Source organism: Typopeltis vanoorti, chromosome 21 (assembly GCF_054136105.1).
Source record: "Typopeltis vanoorti isolate ZY-2024b chromosome 21, IOZ_Tvanoo_1.0, whole genome shotgun sequence".
Lineage (NCBI taxonomy): Eukaryota > Metazoa > Arthropoda > Arachnida > Uropygi > Thelyphonidae > Typopeltis > Typopeltis vanoorti.
This window is the reverse complement of record NC_143569.1, coordinates 84,379,444-84,405,581: the sequence shown is the minus strand read 5'-3', so window position 1 is coordinate 84,405,581 and position 26,138 is coordinate 84,379,444. Positions and strand designations below refer to the sequence as shown.

Here is a 26,138-nt window from a genome sequence, read left to right as displayed (position 1 = left end):
TCGATTTGTTCCATTTCTTGTAGGAAATGTTAAACTGATATTCAAAAAGGTACAGAAACATATGATTGTTTACCAAACTGAGAATAGCTTGCAGTTGCATGGGATTGAACAGACTCCAGGTAGTAGGAGAAATGGAATTTTATTTTTGGGAGATGGTATCATAGAGATCATTGAATATATAGGATTGAAAGTTGGGAAATATAAAACTTCTTTATGGTACGAGAAATTCACTCTAAATGCTTTTTGTACGAAATATCGATTCTCTGCGTTTTCTCTTCTAATAGAAGTTAGAAAAAAAACGGCTAATAAACGTTTGTATTGTTTTGGTGTTGCAACCATTGATAATTTCCTTTCCTTTAATTGTAGAATTTGCTTTTTGAAGTAGAGCTTACGAAGAACAAACAATATGAGTTCTTGAAAAATGACATTTAATACTGACATATTTCTGTGAAGGATGGTGAGCCAATGTGTGACGTATATACCAATCCGATGGTGATCCAATTCTCTTTTTAGAAGGATATCAAGAAAAGTATATTTCCATTTGATTCAAGTTCTTAGTGAATTGGTTCTGTGATGACGATTACTGATTTTTTGTAAAAAGACGTCTAGTTCTTAAAGTGAATTATTTCTATCAGCAATGTTATCATCCACACATCCAGCCTATATTGAAGTTTTAGCTTTAATCGTAAACGATTTTTTCGTCTAGTTGTTCTAAATGGAAGTTATCAAGGATGGGAGATATTGAAGAGCCCATCGCAATACCTTCAATTGGTGCATAAAGATTTTCATTGCAGCTAAAATATCCAGAATTCATGAAGAGCTTGAAGAAGTCTAGAATGTCCCATGGAAAATAAATTATTTCAAATATAAGAATAATAATCAGCGCTCTACACTAGAAAAGGGGAAAGCAAAACCTTTTATAAAGACTTTCATAGTTTAACAGATAAAACAAATAAAACAGACATAATACTAGCAGCGGATTTAAATGCCCGAATAGGAAACTGAAAATTCAAAATTGGCTGAGATACTAAGATACATGTCCAATATGAACACAAACTTGGAGACTTTATCATTTATAATAAATAATATATAACATGACAATAAGTGTAGCTCAGTGGAAGTGACGGTTGCATCTGCTGTGCTAGGCCTCCTGAAGATAGACTTCAGTTCAAGTCTAGTCGCCGACTGGAGGAACTTTTTGTAAGCCTATCTTCGACCGGTTCCCGAGTTTGTCGGTCTCTGGCCCATTCCAGAGATCGACAAACTCGGGAAACGGGAACTCTGAAAGAAGTGGTTTAGTTCCTCTAGGTCACTAGTTATTATGTGCTCTATAGTACACAATTTTGGTGCTGGGAGGTGATGCATAGATCATCATCATCACCAGTATATGCGAATATTCTAGATGTTTTCTTTGAAAGGTCAGAAATCTACGAATTGAATAGAAGAGGTGCCAGAACTGACCCTGTTGGAAGTTCATTGTTAAGTGTTCTCTTGCTCATATCATCATCTATAACTACCTGTATTCATCTATTAGACAAAATAGCGTTGATCAGATGGGTATTTTTTTTTACTTTTCAGTATTTTAAGGAACTTGTAGATCATGTCGTTCCTCCATACAGTCATATGCGACTCTGAAGCATATAAAGGCAGCACACCAGTTTTGAGGCATTTTTTGAAACCACATACTATCTGAGTCGTTAGGATGGCTATTATCTTCGCTTTTTAAAATTCTGCTGGTAATCTGCCACTCGGTAGAATATTACAGAAGAATTTTGTCAGCCATACCATTGTATTTGGTCTAGTTTTTTAAAAATTCAGGTTGAATATCATCAAATCCAGGCGCTTTACCAGTTTTCACTCCCTGGAGTGCAGCAAGAAATTCTTCAGTGAATGGATTCGGTAGATCAATCGCTTCAGAAAAGACTTCTTTCAGTCTGTTCAATTCCTTCCTAATTATTTCAGTGTGGTTTTTTTTCTGATTTAGCTCAGAACAGATTCACTATCCGATTGGCAATACAGTTGACCCTAACAGCAGCTTTTGATTGGGAACAATTGGAATTACCACCCAACTTTTTAAGGAGGCTCCATGCTTTCCTGCTTGAATGTCTAAAGTTCAGCCTTTCGATGACGTCAATCCATTTGTTCTTTTTAGCTTCATTTAAGCTGTCAATAAGATCATCTGTGGCATCTACAAATCTGCTATTCAGAAACTCGTTATAAAGTGCTTCGCTGGTTTCGCTCCTGGAGGTATGTATTATTTTCTAGCACATCTAGGGATGAGTTTTTGGGATGTAGAAATTACTATTTTCACAAATCTTCGGTAGTTATAAGGTTGTGGAGGACTCAAGCACACACTTTTATCTAGATCTGATGAGAAGCTGTTCTAGTTTTCCTTGGCAAAACTCCAACGTGGCAATGGTGTAGTTTCAGTAATACCTCAATAAAGACAGGGCAGTGTTGACTGTTTGGGAACCTCCCTATAACACGAAGGCTGATAGGTACTACTGGGTGGCCCTTTGATTGGGTGTAACAAAACATAAGTTCGAATCGGTGCAACTGTACAATCTAGCTAAAAGTGCAAATTATCCTTGGGATCGAAAATAATCTGTATGTCGTTTTTTTCTGCTCACTCGGCTAGCTTGGCACCATTTGATTCAGTTTCTTTATAACTCCATTGGGTGTGATGACTGTTAAAGTCTCCGATATAAACAGTAGGGTGCATTAAGGCTGGCAAAATTTCATCAGGCCAGCTTGTAGATGATGGTTTGTAGACTAATTATTTTTAGGTCGTTAACTTCTGTAATAACGATAGATATGTTTAAAACATCGCTAGCAGAAATCAAACGGCAGAAATTCAGGCATATTTGTTTAATCCTTGTATCTGATGGCATGTTGCTCCTATAAGATTGAAACCTGGAATAGAACCACTTTATCGTAATTGCAACTCAATGCTTGCATAGGTTTCTAGTATGATGACAATGTCAATTCTGTTGTCATTAAGGAATCTAGTAAGGCATTCACTCTTAGCCCTGCTGATGCTTTCTATATTCTGCATGGCCAAGTCGTTCTAACTCTTTTTCCAGGATGCACCACGTGGAAGCAAGCTAAAGTTCACATAATGACTTTACATTATGGGATGCCTTAGCATTCCATAATGTGAAGAGTGCACCCCTTTCAGGCGTGTATATTGGGATACTAAGATAATTGATGGGACGCCACTATATACAAGTAGCCAAGTGTTAAGATCAGTGGCGGATTACCCATTAAGGCAACGAGGCATCTGCCTAGGGGCCTCAAGCTTTGGGTGCCCCAAGAAAAGACATTTTCCTATAGTGTTTTAAAATAGATTAATGTTTTCAGTGAACCTCATAAAAATCTTGATTATTTTAAGCGAAAATTTTTTCAAAACAATTATTACGTTTATTAGAGCCTGTGTAGCTCAGTGGATGTGGCGTTTGCCAACCACGGCGCTTGGCCGCACGAAGGAAGACTTGGTTTCGAGTCTAGTCGGCGACTAGAGGAAATTTTTCTAAGCCTTTTTTGGACCGGTTCCCGAGTTAGTCGATCTCTGGCACGGGCAAGCAGGTTTTTCCTCCCGGAAACTCGGATTTTTCGTCCTGTAAACTCAAGAAAATCGACCGTAGAACCCACATTATTTCAGACATTAAATATATTGTGTTAGGGTTAGGGACCAGGAAATGGCGGCACATTTGAGCCGTCTCTCTTCACTGAGTACCGCTTAATTAGTGATAGCCTTGGGCCATCTATCTCTGATTGGTACCAGTGGAGATTGAACTGCCCACTCAGTCTCCAAAAAGTTAGATAGGGCTAAATGGCCTCGCCTACTCCCCGTATACGGGAATAAAAAGGCGTTAGCTGATTTTTTTTTTTTTTAATACGTATTTTGAACAGCGCGCACTATCTACGCTTTAAATAATGCCACAATACCAATTTGGCTAGTTGACAAGCTTCGTATTTTGTATTTTGAACAGCGCGCGCTATCTATGCTTTAAATGAAACCGCATTACCAATGTCGGCGCACGCGCTGTTGACAGCTTCGAGGTCACGAAAACTTTGCATTGCCGAGATAGGAAGTTTTGCCTGGTTGCTCCTTAACTTCATTTGTTATTGAATCGTGTAAGAGTGAGGTGTTTGTTTTAAAAATAACTTTTTAGTGTGACTTTTCGTGTTTTCATTATTTGAGTGTAGTGCGAGTAAAAAAAAATTGTAAAATTTAAAAAAAAACTCATAAACAATCAGGTTAAAGATTTTTTTGGGGGGGGCCCAAATATAATTTGCCTAGGGCCCCCAACTATCCTTATTCTGCCACTCGTTAAGATACTTCACAGGCAAACTTTGTTTGCTAAATTTGCGATAATATAGTCAACCATATATATTTATGTATTTCTTTATGTTTAAATACTGCTATTAATTATTAATATAATAATAATAATAAGCTAACGCCTTTTTATTTCGTTATAGGGTGTAGGCGAGGCCTTTTTGAAGTTATCTAGCGTTTGGAGACTGGGTGGACAGTTCTCTCTCTCCACTGGTAGCCAATCAGAGAAAGCTGGCCAGTGATCATCACTAATGATAATCGACTTTGAGAAGTGGCGTCTTTTTCCAAGCACTACAAGACTGAAACATGTTGTTTCCATTTGAACAATAGCACAGCAAGCGTGATTTTAAGATTACCAATGAATGGGAATATTCTACCGCACAACTTTAATCCAAAATATCTGGGCATAACCCTAGACAGAACCCTCTCCTTTAATAAACATCTCTCCAATATTGCTGCTAAACTCAGAACTAGAAATAACATACTGCATCAACTTGCTGGAACAACCTGGGGGGGGGGGGGCTTGTGCTCCCAAATTAAGGACATCTGTTCTGGGCCTCGTTTATTCAACTGCTGAATACCGTCCAGAATCAGACAATGCATATCATGTCTAGAACAACGAAGACTACTCCATCATATTGGCTATCAGTTCTGAGACACATACAATCGCCACAGTTACGACGCCTAGATAACCTGATTCGCGAATATAAAAAAATTTGCTGGAATTCACTCTGATATTGACAGATTTACATCATAAAGACTTAATTCAAGACACCCTCCTATTATAATGGCACAACCACTTATCACTGAGGGCTATGATGCAACAACAGCATGGCACCCGGAATGAACTGCCCAATCCCCAGAAATCTGGTAGACTGTCTTTAACCCAAACAGCCCTCCATCAGAGTTCGACCTACCTAGAAAATTATGTGCCTTTCTAAATAGAGTTTGCACCCACCGTGGTAGGTTGGAGCTTCCTCGTTTTCTTGAGGAATAAGCTCAAACTCATCTTGTCACGGTGGTGAGGATTACCATATTAATATTAATAATAATAATAATATTATTATTATTACTATTATTACGGGAAACTCCGGGGAGTCATTAGACTCATCGAGGGAGGCCCCAAATCATATTCATCACAACTATTCGACATTCATTCAGTATCTATACCTCGCGTTACACTCATTCACTGTCACAGCATCCACCACAGACTCTGACAGCCCATTCCACTCATTCACCACTCTAAAAGTAAAGAACCCAGCTCTAACACCTTTACTAACCACACTTTTGCCCAGTTTCAATGGATGTCCCCTAGTCCTCCCACAACCAGCCCTGTTCTCAAAAATATCTTCTGAATTAATTTTATAGAAACCTTCAGTAATTTAAATGTCTCAATCATATCTCCCCTCCTCCGCCTATCAACCAATTTTTGCAACCCACAAATCCTCAACCTGTTCTCATAAGGTTCATTCCACAGACCTGCTATCATCTTGGTCACTCGCCTCTGGATCCTCTCCACCTCCTCCCCATCAAGAAGAAACCTAGGTGACCAAATCTGGGCACAGTAGTCGAGATGGGGTCTTATCAAGGCTCGATACAGAGGAACTATAACCTGCTTGTCTCTGCTTGTCAACGTATTCTTCAGCAACCAAGTGATTTGATGAGCTGATTTGGCCACTTTTGCAATGTGCCCCCTAAACTTCAACTCCTTATTTACCAACACTCCTAAATCTCGTGCCTCATCAATTTCCTAGAGTACAGTTCCACCAATGTGGTAATCTGCTGCTAATCTTTTGACCCCAAAATGTATAACCTTACATTTTGCCACATTAAATTGACATCCATTCTCCTTAGCCCAGACCTTTAATCTATCCAAATCTTCTTGCAAAATTTTGACATCATCTGCATTCACTATTGCCCTACCCAGCTTTGCATCATCCGCAAACAAATGAACTGTTCCTCTCAGATCCTTTCCTGTATCATTAATGAACAAATTAAACAGCAGTGGTCCAAGAACAGATCCTTGTGGCACACCACTAGTCACAGGCCGTCTTGTGGACTCTACTCCTGAATAAACCACTCTCTGATATCTCTCCGTCAACCACCCTCCTATCCATCTTACCAACCCTATATCCATCCCCACATGCTGCAATTTACTGATTAGGATTCCATGTGGTATCCTGTCAAGGCCTTAGCAAGGTCCAGTAGAATCATTGTAAACCCATTACGCTTATCCAGTTCAGCCGTCACTGTGTTATAAAACGTGAGCAAGTTACTGAGGCATGACCTACCTTTCACAAAACCATGCTGTCCCCGATACAGTATCCCATTTTCTTCTATCCATTCTTGTATTTTCCTCTTGACTATTTTCTCCAAAACCTTGATAATGATTCTGTTATGTTGATTGGCCGGTAATTTTCAACAGCAGCCTTGGAACCACCTTTATGCAGCGGAACTATTTTCCCCTCTTTCCACCCCCTTGGGACTGACCCATACCCAAGGCAAATATATCACGTCTGACTCTCCTTACAGAGCCTATACGGGACCTGTAACTGACTTTATAACAGTTTCTACAGATGCTGTTGATTGGCTGTCAAAGACATTCAATTTTAATTTTATGCTTATTTGTATATTTTAATATGTATATATGACTGTAGTGTCACTTCACACTATTATATTCTTTTATATATCTTTGATACATTTTATTGTTTTGTATGTCCTTATTTTGTTTGTGTGTGGTGAAAATCAATGTGAAGTCATTAGCCGCTACATACAAATAGCCCAGTTGTGAAGATACTTCATGCGCAAAGTTTGTTTGCTCATACTTGGATAAAGGATTAAATCAAGAATATAATTTCCTGGCATCTTCAATTAATTTGTATTAGTTATTAGCATCGGTCTGCATTGTTGAACTTTACCATTTACAGCCACTCATAGGCAATAATTTTTCCTAATTTTATTTTAATTTGCAGGTATTGCCACCTACAGGAAGTTAATAGAATTGTTTGTTATTAGAATAATATTTGATGTGATGAAATTGCCGTTTGTCGGGGCATCTTTTTCTACTACGTGTGGCGTGCATATTATGGATTTACTAAGTATTTATTTGTACGTATTGTGTTTTTATTGCTTTTCGTTGTTACGAAATGCGTTATTAATACCTTCTGTGAAGAAATGATAGGTCATGTAACATTTCGAAGTGGAGAAGGAATTTATCATATAAAATGCATATTTTAGTGTGAAGTTTTTTTTTTTTTTTGGTTTTGTACCATATATGTATATATTTTGTGTTTAAATCTAAATTTTCATAGAACTATGTCTTTGTTAGACAATGACAGAGGACGAAGAAGAAAAAAGAGAATTAATGGACCTATTAAACCACGAGAAAGGAGTAGCGAAATTGATACCGGACCGTCTGGTAAAACATTAGTTATATTATCCAAACCGCAGCCAGAAAAGCCACCTCCTCAGGAAGAAAACGTTACCCACAGTCCAACAAGGCAAAACGAGTTAAAACCACCAACTGTTCTTCTTAAAGCTCGAGAAGGAGATCGCGATGGCAGCAGAGCTGCATCACCAGCAGGTGCATCATCTCCCGCCACAAATCAAAGCTCATCCTCAATGCCAAACAGAGATACAGATGTTTTTGCTGATCTAGTTAAAGCAGTAGCTCAACGAGTATACCACATTCAACAGAAACCTTCAACTTCCACCCAGAGTACAGTTGAGAATGAACAAAAGTTGGCACCCGCACAAGAAATGACTTGTCCTGTAAAGCTTGTGAGTGATTCTTTACAGTGGTGTGATAGTGCAATGGAATATTTGCAAGACCAAACGGATTTTTATGTTGTTGGAGTTGTTGGTTTACAAGGAGCAGGAAAGTCAACTGTTTTGTCCATTATAGGAGGAGAATATAATAAAGAAGGTGGGTGGCAGCTATTTAAACCTCAAACAAGGGAAATGAAAGAACATGGTGAACATTGTACATCTGGAATCGATATATTTGTAACCAATGAAAGAGTAATTCTACTTGATACACAAGCTGTGCTTAGTGCTTCTGTAATGGATCATATGATTCAGTATGAAAAGAAATCATTAGTTGGACCTGAATATCATTCTACAGAAAATGCTTTGCAGATGCAATCATTACAGTTGGCAGCATTTTTGATGGCAGTGTGCCATACAATAATTATAGTTCAGGATTGGTTTACTGATATTAATCTTCTCAGGTTTATCCAATCAGCAGAAATGCTGAAGCCTACAACACCAACTAATCCTCATGAACTTGGTCCTACACCAGAAGATACAACAGAGTATTATCCACATATTGTATTTATGCAAAACAAATGTTGTAAAGCTGATTTTGCACCCCATGCAGTTTATGATATGAAGAAAACTCTTGCAACATTGCTGCAGAAATCAAAATTAAAGTTCACTGATTCTGTTAGCGTAAATTATATCTCCCAAGAAGTATCTCTGTACAGTAATGTCAACTTGTTTCTCCTTCCAGAAAATACTCATTCAGATCAAGACATTTATACATCAGATTTTCTTGAATATCAGTGTCATCCTGAATTCACACAGTTGACCAAATCCTTAGTGTACCAGATATTATCCATGCCACGTAGTTTATTAACTCATACTGCTCTTTCTGAGAAAAACTGGTTCCATTATGCTGCCCGAATCTGGGAAACAGTTAAAAAATCATCACTATTTTTAGAATATAATAGGTTGCTTCCATAATATATTTTAGATCTGGCTGAAATTTCTAAATCCATTATAATAATATATTCCTGTTATGCAGAAAATTTCATATATCTGAAAGATAAATAAATTTTGATCTAGTGACACAACCATGATTAGCATCTTTTCTGTATGGTATACTATACGTCTTGCACATGCTTAAGACCAAGTTTTCTTGAATCTGGAGATTTTATACATTTTGGGTACTTATTTATGCAGAAGTACAATACACAAACACAAAGAATAAAAATAATGTGTATGTTAAAGCATGCTTTCATAGCACCTCTATAGCACAATTGAATGAACAATGTGCCTTTTGATTGGAAAAGACCTTGATTCAGTTCTCATTGTGACAATAGTCTTTATATAGGCATTTTTCAACTGAAGGTGAGTTAGCTCTTCATACAGAGGTAGGATTTTTTCCTCATGGAAACTTTTTTTTATCCTACATCCAGGCAAATCAGCCAGCATGCACACAATGTACAGACAAAAAAAATATTATTATTGGGCAGTAGGCAGTATTGTAAATGATGGATAGTAGCATGGGTAGATAGTGACACAGTTATATAGACGATGGGTTGTATTTGCGAGTGTCTTCCAGTGATGAGTTCTTGGAAGCATGTTTGTAATAATAATAATAATGCTTTATTTATCAGATACGTTATTTATTATTTTATAGAAACACCTCCTAGAGCGAAGATATGTAGATTAAAAAGCATTGTATTCAGGCCCTCATCAGCATAATTCATACAACAATACTTGCATGGAGCTGTGAGATTTATTTCCTCATGAAAGAACTCTGCATGCATCATGATAATCATTGAAAGGAAAATTCACACTTTGCTGTCTAACCTACTTTAATATTGTGTAAGTAATCAGTCTCTGACTGATTCACTGTTTTTCCCTTTAAGCCATTAGATTGGTTGACTTTTATAGAGGTGGAATGGTTCAGGTATAGTTGCAGTTCCTGATTGGTACCTAGGTACTCTGACTTCCTCAGGCTTCTGTTCTCCCTTTCTTTCTCTCAGATCACATTTGTGATATATACTAACATGTAATTTAGGTCTTTTCAGAGCAACCTTGTGCATATTTGATTATCATACTGACTACCAGCAATAATTGGCATTTGAGTATAATAGCTGTACAAAAACATTGAGACATGTTGTCAGCCTGTGCCATTGATCTTGAGAAACATATGCAAATTTTAAGTATGACCAAGTGTTGTTTGGATTTTAAGATCGTCATCAGCCATTTTTTGTCTGCTGCTGGATGAAGGTTTTCCTGAAGTCCTTCATTCTGTCCAATCTTGAGCTTTTCTACTATCAATGTGGCATAGAAAAGCTCAAACTTTAATCTCATCCTCCCATTGTCTCTTTGGTCTTCCTATAGCTCTCTTTCGATCTCTGGGATACCATTCAGATATCTTTGCCCATTTTTGAGTGTTGCAGTATGACCTGCTCATTGCCATTTGGATCTTTTAATGGCTGTTAGTGTCTCTCAGTTTCTCAGCTCTAACATGCATGCACAGCTCTTTCTGTCTTGAATGTTTATACCAAGTAGTGATGTTTCCATTTTCTTCTGGGTAGTCCTTAATTTGTACGTCGTTTTTTTCAGTCCATGTTTCACTTTTATGTCATGATTGGAATTAGCTATCGGATATTTTTCTCCTAATGCAGATTGGTATGTCTCCTTTGGGTGCTTCAAGATGTGTTCCAAACGCTACCAACCAAGTTGAATTCTGTGTAATTTCTTCCTATTCCTGGTGTTCCATATGTACTGGTTTTGGTTGTGTATTTATTATACATTTTTTTTTTTTTTGTTTATATTTAATCTTTTTTTTTTTACTTTCTGCATTCAATTCAGTGATCATTCGCTGTTCTTCTGCAGAGAAGAACAACGAATAAATCATCAGTTTTCAATTCCAGATTTTTAAAAATTTCTTCTGGGGTTGTTATAAATATGTTAGGTGAAATGGCATCTAAATAACTCCTTTTTTGTAGGAAATATTCATAATTTTTGCTGATTTTATAGATGCAATTGAATTTTATATATGTTAAAGATACCAAGTAATTTTATAACCTTGGTTTTAATCCTTTTTCCCAAGTAAGCAAATAGACAGGTAAGTCAAGTTTGCACTTGAACGTGGTTCAAAAGTAGATTTTTGTTTTCGTATTGGTTTAAGTTTTGGGATTCATCATATATATATATATATATATATATATATATATGACTAAGTATATGTGTGTGTTTATTTTAATTTCTTGATTTTAACAGCTTTTAAATAGCTAACATTGAGATTGAATGAAATGTCTTTACAAAACCAATAAAGGTCAGACTTAAGGGTTTTTGGTATTAATATGCCTTGCATGCACACACACACATATATATGATCAAGGTGTACAAAAACATTGAGACATGTTGTTGGCCTGTGTCATTGATCTTGAGAAACATATGCAAATTTTAAGTATGACCAAGTGTTGTTTGGATTTTAAGATCATCATCAGCCATTTTTTGTCTGCTGCTGGATGAAAGTTTACCTGAAGTCTTTCATTCTGTAAATTTTTGTATTCACAAACATTTACAAATATATAAAGTGTTGTATTTGCAGTGGTGAATATTCATTTTGTATTCATTCATGGTGAAATAATACTAGATCTACTATCCACTTGATTTTTATAAGTAAATTTTTGTTTTCATATTGGTTTAAGTTTTGGGATTCATCATATAATTTGGCATAGAAAGAATCAATTCTTTAATCAGTACTCCATTTTCATCTTTAAGGGCTATTAAAGATTTTGCAATGCCAGACAGTATCTGTCACTGTATATACATATTTTTAAGAAATTATTGTTATTATTATCCCATAACACATTCAAGGACTCATTGCAGGAGGGCACTCCACTCTACTGCGCTACATTCAGCCCACCAGTTCAATTAATACTTAATTCTCCAAATTCACACAACGCCACTACTTCTACCACCCACTAACACCAGTATTTTTTTGTCTGTAAATTGCATGTGTTCTCATGGCCAATTTGCTTATATGCAGGATGAAAAAACCCAAGTTTCTGGGAGAAAAATAAATCCTGCTACCGCTGCATGAGATCGGCTAACTTGCCTTTAATTGAAAAAGTCCATATAAATATTCCTCTCGTTATGATGAGAATCAAACTCGGGTCTTTTCCATTTGAAGGGTGCAATATTCTGCTGTTCTTCCAATTGCACTACGGAGGCACTTAATCTAATGTAATCCAAAATTTATAAATGGAACTGTTGGAATGTCTGTTTCTGAAATCATTCATTTTACTAGAATTCTTTCTGTTGAACTGACCCTATTCAAAACTATTTCATACATATTTTTTTTAACATTGCTGAAAAACAAAACTCATGATACCATTTTTCTGAATTATTGTTGTAAAATAAGATGAAACAAAACGTTATTTGATGGCTTTTTTATAGCTTCTCAGTTGCTCATAAGAATAAATTGAAGAAACCATGAAATGCCTATCTGAATAAGGAGTTCTGGTATGCTGATCACCTGACTGTTGTAGAATTCTCAGATTCTCCATCTGAATTAAATTATCCGTTGATACATATTTCTAGTCCGTTAAATGAAATGTTGGTAATTTCCTATTGATTGGTGGTAGATGATTTCCAGTTCCTGGTGTAACCACCTTCTCATTAGAACAAAGTAGAAAAGATTTGTTTTGATAAGGTGAAAACCATGCTGTGGATTATCAGCCCCTTTTTATAGATGGGATGCCTGCAACTTAAATTTAAATTAATTCTAAATCATATGGATAAGTTACTTTATTTTAAAAAAAGGGTAAAAAAAATAGTTATCTCTTTGGTATTTTTACTAATGCTCACTAGCTCTTTGAAGTTTTTTGCATTCTTGATAACTACTAGGTAGTGGATAGGGGAAATTTGAGGATATTATTTGGCTTGGGAGGGGGGAAGAATATTCAAAACACAAAGTTTCATTTCCCATAGGAAAAGTATTATGGATAACCGCAGAAAAGAAGCCAAAAAATAAACACACATGAATGCTGTGCCATAAACTATGTTTCAGCAGTATACTTTCAGATTAATAAATATTTTATCAATATGTCTTGTACAATGTGTAAAATTTCATCACTTTTCTTGACTTATATTCTCAGAATGTATAGGATACTGTTATTGTACTAGTTAAGATTTGCCTTACCAGTTTCCTGTCTGTTTTCTCTGTCTTGTTTACATTATGATCAGATCTACTTGTAATCTGAGATGCTAATTGCATTATTTCATCTAACTTTCATAGTCTTCCTCTGGGTCATTCTTTTTGCTACTGTTTTTGCCTCAGCATTTATTATTATTATTATTATGTGACACCTCCAGGGAGTCCAAAGACTCATCTAGGGAGGGCACCTTCTCTACAACTCTTACTCCACCAGCTACAACCACAGATAAGTTCTGCTTACATTCTTATATATATTGATCATTTTCTTGATCAGTCAAGCTCCATTTTTGATATCTTCATTTTTAATATAGTTCTGCTATTGCAGCTGTCTGTTCATTATGCTAATTTTTTAAGAACTTTCATAACCTGGTATTTATTATTCAGTACTTTTATTTCTACTTCCATTCTCAGATCCGATGCCAAAATTAGTTTGAATTCTGTTTTTTATGCTATAAACTTCATGCTTTGCCTGATTTTCATATAAATTTATTGGATTGACACTTGCCATATCAATCCCTTATTATCGTATAATTAATTGCTTTCTTCATTAAAACGTGTGCCTTAATTAGTGTTTTGTAGGCCTGTTTTCCTGCTTATTTTAATTTAATATATATGTTTATACTCAGTTTGTTATAACTTATTTAATTTGGTTGAACTTTTGAAGACTTAATACTTTAATAGTACTTTACAAGAATAGCATCATTTGCATAAAGAAAGAGATGAATTTTAATATCATTGTCTTTAATTACAAATAATACTGAGTGCTAAAGAATAGTTAACAAATACCAAAAAAAAAAAAAAAAAAAAAAAAGCCTCTGTTTTGCCTTTTGATGTACTAGTAACTTCAGAGATGAAGTTAAGAATGATATGGCTGTATTCAATTTTTGATTATCTATTATTTATAACATAGCTCTGTCACTCTTGCATGTATAAGAATAATTTAGACTTTAAACAATGTGTGTGTGTACACACAGTCTTCATATGTAAGAAAAAAATATCGACTGTACAAGGCAGTGATTTTCAGAACTTAGAAAAAATTCCATGAAGAAATCAAATTTATCAGTGAAATATGCAAGGGAGATCAGTGTTTAAGACATTGATTATGGAAGGTCTTGTAGCTTGGGATATATATGTTTTTGTTCTTGTATAATGACACCTGTGGAATATCCATAACTATAGAATCACACGTGTACCTCAATAAAAATTAATTTTTTATACAGATATTTCAGATACTGATATTTGCCATATCAGTCCCTTATTATTTGCATGATTAATTGTTTTCTTCATTAAAAATTGTGCCTAAATTAGTGCTTAGTGTTGTACAGGTTTGTTTTCTTGCTCATTTTAATTTTATATATGTTTATACTGAATTTGTTATAACAGTTATTTAATTTGGTTATACAAAAAAAAAAAAAAAAAAATCAGCCTGTTACTGTATAGGGAATAGGTGAGGCCGTTTAGCCCTAATTAACTTTTGGAGACTGAGTGGGCAGTTCAATCTCCACTGGCAGCCAATCAGAGATAGCTGGCCCAAGTCTATCACTAATTAAACGGCACACAGTGAAGAGGCGGCTTAACAAGTACCGTCATCTCGTGGTCCCTAACACAATATTTTTTTTTTTTAATGTCTGAAAATAGTGTGGGTTCTACGGTCGATTTTCTTGAGTTTACGGGATGAAAAACCCACTTGTCCGTGCCAGAGATCGACTAATTCAGGAACCCAGTCGAAGAAAGCTTAGAAAAATTTCCTCTAGTCGCCGACTAGACTCGAAACCAAGTCATCCTTCATGCGATCAAGCACCGTGGAGTGCAAACGCCACATCCACTGAGCTACACAGGCTCTTTTTTTGGTTATACAAGAAAGTTATTCTTTCATGGGGAGTCTACAGCACTTTACTACAATACTAGGAAAGCTACAATTTAAACAGGGTAAGCTACATTCTAGAATCTCATTTTTAAAGAAGTGCAGACGCACTAAACTGACAATGACTTGTTAAGATAAAAGAAGTCATTAAATCACCAAGAACTCACAAAGTATCTCCAAAAATGCAGGCACTAAAGCCTTTGAAATAAAAGTATCGCAAATCTCAAGAAATTCAATCTTATTGGAACAATCGCGGAAAATTACAACCAAATTACTCATGGACAAATGGATGTCAGTTAACTTATCAGGCCATCCCTAACAGAAGAAAAACAATGTACTAGTACATGGACACAAGTTTGCGATTTCACCCAAATGAATTCCCTATTTAGATTTCATGCGCGATGTTAAAAAGAATGTCAGTCATCTCTTTAGTGATGAATCTAACACTATTTTGAAGTAGCCAAAGTGATCTAGGAGGTACAACCATCGAAACTAAATATTTTGCCACCAGAAATAAAACCCCTGAAATCCTTAAAGCCTAATAACATAGTTATCACTAAAGCTGACAAAGAAAACCCTGCTTAGTCTTAGATCCCAAATATTATAGTTGGAAAATGAAATTACTTTTTCATGATCAGAGTACAAACTTCCAGCTTAATAGAGATCCTTCCTAAAGTCAATAAAATCAAGTTATTGGATAAAATGACATATATAGATCAAGAATCCATCAAAAGACTCGGAACATACCATACAAACCTCTTACAATATACACTTAATGGACAAAGCATTTGAGATACCCATCTAATAACGTGTTGGTCCTCCTTTAGCATGAATAACAGCCTGTACTCTCCAAGGCACTGACTCTACCAGAGGTGATTCCAGTCTTGCCTTAAACGCTGATCGGGTTTAAATACATAGACCTTGGTGGCCACTGGATGGTTCCAAACTCAGATGAGTGTTCCTTGAGCCATGCCTGGGTGGCTGTGGCCTAGTCGGGCAGCACAGTGTCCTGCTGAAACAGACCATTGGCTGCAGGATGCACAAAGGCCATGAAAGTATGTGATCAGCCAGCACATTCTAGTAGCTCAGCATTTAAGGATCTCTCCAGACAGTAAGGGATCTAATGGGTCACATGAGAAGGCTCCCCAAATCATCAGAGCCACCATCTCCTTGAATAGAGCCAACCTGGCATGACAGGGCCATGGCCTCATGCTGTCGACGCCACATCCTCCCATCAGCTCAATATAGCTGATGGGATTCGTCAGGACACAACTCTGGTCCACTCTGCAGAGGTTCAGTTTTGATAGCCCTGGCACACCAGATGAGGTACATTGCCTGATGACGTGCTGTCAACCGTGGTAAATGATTAGGACGGCCTTCATAGCCCAGGGTATGCCATACTGTTTGCTCGCTAATGCTACTTAGACCTTTGACGTTATGTGCTACTGTTCCCTGTGGTTGGTCCGTATGAGCCTAGACAGTACGTCGACCCAGTCATCAATGGCATGTGTTAAGTCACTACTTGCTCGCTATGTAGTGGTACATCTGTTGATAATCTTTAAAGGTACCTGTGGCATGATTATAAATAATAAATTACACGATAACCACAGTAATTAACCTTAATGAAATGAAAGTATAGATATTTTGTACCGAAAATAACAGTACATCAGTGTGTAGAAACAAGCAACTTAAAGGAACCCAATTACAAAGTACATACAGCAGTTGGTGCTTTACCAATTAAAAACTTGCTGCATGCTAGAAATTAGTATTAATAAATATTATTAAAAATATTATTGAACAACTATATTTGATGGTTACATAAGATAAGAATCTCCCAAACTTTTGGGGGAGAGAGAACCGTTTTACATCGGCCAAATCTGATTCAGATTTGGCCGATGTAAAAGGGATTAACAGCTTTCTTTGAAAAGGTGTTCATATTTAAACCTGCATCTATGGAACATACGAGCTTTATCCCACTGGATATTGTGTTTAGTGTCAATACTATGTTGTTATGACAGAGGTGCCTGTTTGTCTTTTGTAGATGGCAACAGATGAGAAATTTTGTTGATCGGAAAATATGTGGGATTGAGATGATACTTCAAATTTCTACCAATCGGTTCTGAGATGCCAGAAATATAAGGGATTGGAACCCTGCAGTCTGTTGAAGAATCCTGAGGTGTTGGAACATAGGAGTCCATTATCTACTGGATTTGATTAGGATTGTAGCCATTAAATTCCATTAACTTTTTCATAGCGAGAAGTTCTTGTAAGCTTGAGGGAGAGGAGCACACCTTATGCTCTGTTAATGAAGGACTTGATAACACCAATTTTTTGAGATGTGTGATGAGCTGACTTTTGATGGATGTATCTGCCAGTGAAGGTATGTTTTCGATAAACACTGGTTGATAAATTACCGGAGGCTATGTGTGTTAAGCAGATGTCCAAGAATGGTAAACTACCAGCCTTTTCTTTTTCCATGGTGAACAATGTGTGGGTGAAGGCTATTGATCTGTTGTAGGGAAGTGGTAAGTTCATTTTTTTTTTCTTCAGAATGAGGCCAAATAGCAAAGGCATCATCAACATAATGAAACCAATGAGAGGGTTGGGGATGAATGGATGAGAACAAGGTGTCTTCTAGATGGTTCAAAAATTACTTTGCCAAAGGTATAGCCCTCTGTCTCCATGGCAGTACCTTCAAATTGTCTATAGATCTTGTTTTTCCAGCTGAAATATCCTGATTGTATAACAAATTCAAAAATCTTTCCAATATCAGGAGGGTAATAATCATATAGTAAATTATCTGTACTTTCATTTAATTAAAGTTAATTACTGTGGTTATCGTGTAATTTATTATTTATCGTCTGTTGATAGATACTCGCAGTAGACCCTTGATATGGTTACCTTCGAGAATCCTAGGGATTCTTACCACTTGGGCGATAGAATGATCCATCTGTCTTGCGCTGATATGTCCACAATGAAAGTCACTAAGTTTGCTACATTTACTCATATTTGTCGATTGCGACACACTGTTGGGAAACCCTGATGTCTGCCTATTTACCGTCTACATTCAGTTTTGGTGCATTTCACTCTGCATGGGGGAAGCCAGTGTCAACCTTCCATCACCTCTATCTCTAATGTTATTTCAATTGAGTGTATACTGCTCACCAAAATTACATAAAATTAACTGTCCATTTAGACCTATTGTGGATTCTATAGTCAGCTCCACATAAAATCTCAAGATTTGTCTAACCTTTTCTGCTTTCTCATTGGCTACTCCATGTCTTCAATATGAAAAATTCCACTGAATTTCTTGCAGGAATAAAAAAAAGACATAAGACTGGCATCTACAGACATGATGGTGATCTTTGATATTATCTCATTCTCTCTTCACGAATATCCCTGATAAAGAGACCAGAATTTCTAGCCCAAAAATTTCCATCTGCCATACTGGACATATTCAAATTTGCAATCGCATCTTGTTACTTCCCATGGAAAGATAAAATATACGAACACGCAGAAGGAACTGCAATGGGCTCACCATTATCACCAAAACTAGCCAACTTTTATCTTGAACGCTTGGAAGAAAGAATCTTCTCTCTCAACCCAAAATCAGCAATTTGCTGCTGTACATAGATGATCTCTTTGTAATTTGAATCACACAGAATCAGAACTCCATTCATTCTTCAAAAAATCAACACTGGCTCTGTATCCTTGTATTAAGTTCATGCCAGAAAAAGAATCATCAAAAGGAATTTCCTTTCTAGGGGTATACATCCAACGGAAACAAGGATCCATTTCCACTTCTGGCTACCAAAAAACTTAGTAGATCCCTGTATCCACAATACATCAGCTCACCATCCATCTTAAATAATATGATCATAAAATCCCTAGTGCCTAGAGCACACAAGATTTGTTCTTCTTCCAAAAAATCTCTTAAACAAGAACTGGAAACTATCAAACAGCCCTACTAAAGGGATACAAACCAGAATAACTCAGAAAATAATTAACAATTCTCCTATATAGCAACCCAGATAAGAAGTCCACAACTCCTGTATCATGTATCAGTGACGCGCTCAGGATTTAACCTTAGGGGGTCGGGGCCGAGTTGAGTAGACGATTTGCGAATACACACTACGCATCGCATACGATCTATGACAGCATCTGCAGTGATCGCTAATTCATAAGTAGTATAGAAATAGAAGACACGACACAACATAAATAAAAAAATGAATTTTAATTAGGAAAAGGTTTTTGAAAATTTTTCTAGTGTTTTTTCCTTTTCTTTGGGAGTGCCTGGGCCCCTCGGACCCCCCCCCCCCTCTGGGTGCGCCACTGTCGTGTATTAAGTTAAGTCATCTCTGAATGGGCAGCAAAAATTATGAAAAAATATAAAACGGAAGATCTGTTAATAAATGTACCTCTGAATATCAGGGCTGCATCCAGCTCATCAAACCTCACAAATCTTACCTAGCACAACAGAGGATTGAAAACATTAGCCACAGGATTCAATGGAAAAATAAGCTGTTACATAGATCCATGTGAAAACATTAATGCTTTTAAAAAGAAAGTGTGGATGCTCTGCTTCAGTGACCTATCCTAAGTCATATTTCATCTTAACATAGGTGAGAGGAAATATCTGTATAATAAATTAATTTTCACTGTGGTACACGTGATTCTATAGTTCGGGTTATATAAGTATTACATTATCTGTTAAATGAAAAGAGGAATGAAGAGTACTCTCAATGGCAAACCTTTGGATGGGATTGGAAGTTAGTGAATAGGTCATTTATGATTAATAGAATATCTGCAAAAGCACAGATCCATGAGGTACTGTAGTATTGGTGAGGAAATCTGAATAAAGAAAGCCATCTGCCATGATAATGTAGTGAGCAACCAGGAAGGAAATTGATATTCCTGTTGCAATGGAATGTCCAAGTAGACTGTAATTTGGTAAGCAAGTCTTTTGTCAGACCTTAGAAATGTCTAGAGCAACTACTATTTCAGCAAACCTTTCCATGAATGGGTATGATAATGGAAAGGAGATCTGCTGTGTAGATGGGGTCACTGATTAAATAGTGAGCTTCCAAGTGAATAAGTCCTTCATCAATAATGAACTCCTTAACCAGGTGGTTAAGGAGTTCGTTATTGATGACTTTCTCCATTATTTTCCACAGAAATAAAGTGAGTGCAATGGGATAATATTTTGATGGCTGGTTTTTATCTTTCTTTGGATGATTGATTTTGGGCTTGCTTCCATACCATAGGGAACATGCCAGATGAGTGAGGAATTGTAAAGATATAGGATAGTCATTAGTTCTGGATCATAAGTTTTAAGTACAGCTGGAAGAGTATGCCATCAGAACCAGAAGACTTAGCTTTTAATTTTTCAGGAAATGACAATGTATACTAGAATATTAATTAAAAAACTCTAATCAGTACCCTCCTATGTTTTGGAAATGTTACATTGCCATCATCAGGGATCACAAAAAAATATGTGCAAGCAAGCACTAACACTGAGCAAATGAGGCTGAATAAAGGCAACAGAAGTCGGGCCTAGAGTCCTAAACAGTGTCCCCTAGTAGGCTGAATTGGATTGTCTTGGCTGTTAGGCTGACGATCTTAAAATGTATGCTTCCCAAATCTGGGCAGTTTCATGCAGCCAAATTTGGGTGCATGAAACTACCCCAAATGACAAAACCTAAGCCTAGTTTACTCTTTGTCAGGGTTATTCTTCAGTTTTTTTTTTTAGTTTCTGGAGTCTGCTGGACACAGTAGGGAAATTCTTTAATCTTACATTGAGTTTTCTTTCCGATTTTATGAATACACGATGGGAGGGGGATGATATCTGAGATTCAACGTACTAATTTTTCCGAGTTGTATAGTGAAAGCCACCACCTTTAGAAAACTTTAATTGATACCACCGATTTAATAATGGAGCTTGAATTTTTGAAGGTAGACAGATCACTTCCTTTTTCTTATTATTATTAACATCTCACCTCCATGTAGTCACACTCATCATGGGAGGTACACACAATCCAACTGTTCCTTAAACTGATCACCACTCTCCATGAAAAGAACCTGCTCACACCCTCCATATACAGTTTCCGGCAATGGCCTCTTGTTCTATCCCCTCTCCTATTCTATGAAAATCTTCCATATCAACCTGATAAACCCTGGACTAGCTTAGGTCTCAGTCACATTCCCCCTTTCTCCTATTCACGAGGCATTGCAATTTACATTCTCTCAATCTGTCCTCATACTCCACATTCCAAAGACCGCTGACAGCCTTTGCGAATCTTCTCTGGATCCGTTTCAACATATCCTCATCACCATGAAAACCTGGCAACCAGATCTGTTCACAATAATCCATATTGTGATGCCATTGTATAAGGCATCATAACAGAGGTTATGATGCCTTATACAATGGCATCATAACCTCTTTATTTCTGTAATGTGATCCTTTGCATCATTACCATTATCCGATGTAATGTCTTCACAATTTGTGCAATGTGGGCCCCTGAATTTCAGGTCCATGTCCTCCACTACCAAATCTCTTATTTCTTCTATCTCCTTTAAAGTTTCCCTACCAAGTGTATTCTTTGCATCCCATCGTTGCTTCCCAAATTTCAAAACCTTACACCTTGCAAACATTGAATTGACAGTTCCACTTACCTGCCCATTCGTGCAATCTATTCAAGTCCTCCAGCAAGACCATAACATCTGATTGCCTTTGAACTGCTCCCCCCAATTTTGCATCGTCTACAAACAGCTGCATACCACTAGTTAAAGCCTTCGCAATATCATTAATATACAAATTGAACAACAATGGTCCCAAAACTGACCCCTGCAGCACACTACTAGTGACTTTCCCTTTCTGGACACTGCACACCCCCTCCCCCCATATACAACTTTCTGATGCTTCTGACAGTGAGTCATTGATCCAATTCAGAAGTCTGTTATCCAATCCTATCCATTTCAATTTATTTAACAACTTGTCATGTGGCAGTCTAATCAAAAGCTTTTGCAAAATTTAAGTATACTGTAAAATCTCGATGTAGCCTAAAAATATCAAAGCATTTTACATCGATTTTTTACAGAGGTCAAGTTCCATGAGAATGTTGTAAAAATAACTTGTCTCTCTGTATATTTTGTACTAGATATTTTTGTAAATAACCCTTTGGAAGTTAACTGTATATACTCTTTAATAAGAATATTTTGGAGTGTTAAAAACAAAAGTAATGTTTCGCTGCCGGAGCTGTGTGTAATAGATCTACATGGCATCATAAGAAAGGTTGTTTATGAAATTTTGTGTGTATGTGAAAGGCTTACAAACTCTGCAGGTAAACACCTCCGAAGTCAGCCAGAAAGGTTCAAACAACTTTCCGATGGCCGACAACTTACAATCAAAAGAAAACGGCCGAACTTGAAAGAAAATGAGTCATACCGAGTTCTTTGGGGATAAAAACTTTGTGCGAGGTCTTTGTGCTGTGTGTAATAGATCTACATGGCAGCATAAGAAAGGTTGTTTATGAAATTTTGTGTGTATGTGAAAGGCTTACAAACTCTGCAGGTAAACACCTCCGAAGTCAGCCAGAAAGGTTCAAACAACTTTCCGATGGCCGACAACTTACAATCAAAAGAAAACGGGCCGAACTTGAAAGAAAATGAGTCATACCGAGTTCTTTGTGGATAAAAACTTTGTGCGAGGTCTCAGAGAAGGCATAATAAAAAGGGACAAAGCCAAGCATAGGGAGCTTTCCGGTTCGAGACGTCGCTAGATAGAGGATTTCCAGAGGCTGCAGACGGAGCCCTGCGCTTCCAGTCGTCCAAGCATTTCGGCAATCCCAAGCCAGAGGAAGAAAGCCGATGTAAATTCCCGAAACAGAGAGTTGGCGGCAGTTTCAGTTATTGGAAGAGCTTCCAGTCGCCGAGAAGAGAGAGGAATCCCATTCGAGAGTCAAAAGACAGTTGGCGGCAATTACCGTTTCTTAGAGGCGTTAGTTCAAGCTACTTGAGACGGCAGTCGTTCAGGCATTTTCGGCGAGCCCAAGCAGAGGAGAAAAGGCGAGGCAAATTACCCGAAGCACCTTTGCTCGGAAATTTTATTCTTTTCGCCGTGGGAGAATAACCATTACCGGAACTGTACGAGTCCACAGCTCGCTATGTTCCCGATGAGGTAATTCTGAAGCTAGAGTTCCTGAAGGAAGCTCAAGATTTGAAATGAGAGAATTGCCTTAGAACGTTTTCTACAAGACCTTTGAGTGAATGTGCGATACAGAGCTTTTGTAAATTATATGCCTTTGTACAATTCCTCTTATAATGTGTTTTAGTTGGACAATTAAGATTTAGATTAACAGTAACAAGAAGTGTCATTAAGAGAATCTATAGGCATATTGTAAGTTGATATAAAGTTTGTAAAAGTAACTTAACATAGAAGAAGCAAACCTCTTTTCAAGTAAACTAGGAGTTTAATAAGTGAAAATTGTAAGTAGAGAGTAAATAGGTTTTTGAGTTAAAAATGTTGAAGTAAAAAGGTTCTAATTTTTGCTAAAGATTTTATAGATGGATAGCGAAAGCATTCTCCGTATTGTTTAATTCATGTATATTTCATAGTAATGTAAATAAAATGTGTTCTGATTTTTTTGTTAAAGGAGTGCTGCCTGATTGTTTATTTTCACAACTGCACTGTTCCTAAATAATATGGACTTCTGAGCGAGAAACTAAGTGAGATAGCCGATGCGTAAAGTTAAGTAAAAGAATAGACCACGCCCACAAAACTTTACACTGTTTGTGTCAAGTTTTATTGAAGGAATTTGTGTTAGAGAGAGAGATATCTGCCGGCCGTATTATTGAATTTTATGCTAATTAATTGATACTAGTGGTACAGTCTAAATTAAAGAAATTTTCTAGTATCTTAGGCATAAAAGAATAATGTAAGGCATAAGTACAATAATGGTTTATAAGGAATAGAGAAAAAATTAAGACACTTAAAGAGATATTTCATATATAGGCAGACAAAGGCAAATATTACAATACCACTATATGCAGCATCTCTTTTCTCCAAGACATTTGTCATCTTCTTATAGTACATAAGTTAGTAAAAATGATCTACCTTTAACAAACTCATGATAATAACCACAGGGAATATTGCTGTAATCAACTTATTTTTGTATCCTACTTCCCACCAATCTCTCTCTCTCTCTAGTACCTCCACCACGACTCCAGATATGCAGATTGGCTATAATTTATAGCCACAGCCTCCTTTATGCCGTGGAACAATTTTACCTTCTTTCCACTTCCTTGGAACCTATGTTGTTGTAAGACATATTAGCAGGCATGCTACCAATTCCCTGGAACATTCTCTTTAGACGCTTGGTGATATGTTATCAATTTCTGTCACCTTATTAACATCAAGGTTATTTATTTCCTCAAATACCTCCTGCTCACTCACAATTAAGCCACCCTTTCCTGTCCTCTGCACTCCAATACCTCATGATTCCACCCTGATGAGAATGAAACACCCTTATAAACTGATCACTGAAGACAATACCTCAGCATTGTCTTCTGCATCAGTTACCATTCTACCATTTTCATCCATTAACATTATCTTATCATAATAATTCTTCCTTCTACTTGCCATATATCTAAAAAACTAGAAACTCAAGAAAATCGACCGTAGTACCCACATTATCAGACAGTAACATATCTTGTTAGGGTTAGGTACCAAGAAATGGCAGCACTTGTTTGCCAGCCTCTTCATCGGTGGCTGCTATAATTAGTGATAGACATGGGCCAGCTATCTCTGATTGGCTACCGGTGGAGATTGAACTGCCCACTCAGTCTCCAAAAGCTAGATAGGGTTAAAAAAAGGCCTCGCCTACTCCCTATAAGGGAATAAAAAGCGTTAGCTGATTTATTTTTATTTATTTTAACTAGGGATTTTTCTTTTCCCGATTTGCCACTTTTTGCTCATACTGCACTTTTGTTGTCCTTACTGACCTCTCCTGGCTTGTTCTTTATACTCTTGATGTAACTGATTATTGCCATTATTTTTCTTGTACTACCTCCAAAGTGCCTTCTTCCAGATTTCCTGTTTCAGCCCCTCATTCATCCTTTTTACACTTACCTTATTCAGCCTTTTGACCTTCGGAATGCATTCACACATTGATGCTATTATGTATTTCTGTCAGTTCCCAAGCTGCATTTATTTCCTTACCACTCAACTTCTCATTGCATGCCATAGCTCCAAGCTGTCTCCTAAGCTTGTTATAATCACCAGCCTTGTACTTCCACATATATCCTTTCAGCACAGAAGTGCACATATGGTAGCCACAACCCAGGTGATCGCTTCATGATGACTCTTGCCAACTGGAGGAAAGTGCAAAACCCCACTTACAATTACATCTTCTGATGAAATGATAACATCTATCTAAAATTCTTGATCCATGTATGCCCTCCTTTACATGCTGCCTGAAATAGTTATTTCTCAATAACTCGAGAAGTTCATTTTCTTTATTCCCAAATGCTATCTCTTCATTCAAATCTCTACCGCCATAATTAAAATTGCCTATAATAATTGCCTTTGTTTACTAATCCAAGTTGTTTATACATATCGTCATCACGACCCTCCACATTCCCTGGCCGATAGCAGCATCCAACTAAATATGTCTTCCTCCTTGTAGATAAGCTGATACGTTGGTAACACATGACTATTAAATTATGTCAGGAATTACAACATATATTAAATATTAATTAAAAGAAAACTTTAATCAATACTTCCTATATTTCGGCAATGTTACATTGCCATCTTCGTGGAAACATAAAACTATGATACGTGCCCGCAGGCACTAAAACAAGCAAATGAGGCCGAAGAGAGTAACGAACGTTGTTCCTAGAGTCTTAAAGGTGTCCCCTAGCGGGCTAAACTGGATTGTCTTGGCTGTTGGGCTGATATTCTCATGTACCCAAATTTG

At 36.9% G+C, this 26,138-nt stretch overlaps 1 protein-coding gene across 1 annotated transcript; it reads left to right on the top strand.

Annotated features, from left to right (window-relative positions):
- The first annotated feature begins 7,387 nt into the window (after positions 1–7,387).
- Positions 7,388–14,524, top strand: LOC150095069 (nonsense-mediated mRNA decay factor SMG9-like). The gene has a single exon (XM_090411351.1). The coding sequence runs from the start codon at positions 7,655–7,657 to the stop codon at positions 9,080–9,082; it is 1,428 nt and encodes a 475-aa protein (XP_090267477.1). The 5' UTR covers positions 7,388–7,654; the 3' UTR covers positions 9,083–14,524.
- Positions 14,525–26,138: the final 11,614 nt, after the last annotated feature.

Coding starts and splice junctions, on each gene's coding strand:
- LOC150095069 (XM_090411351.1), top strand. CDS start 7,655: ATGTCTTTGTTAGACAATGACAGAGGACGAAGAAGAAAAAAGAGAATT.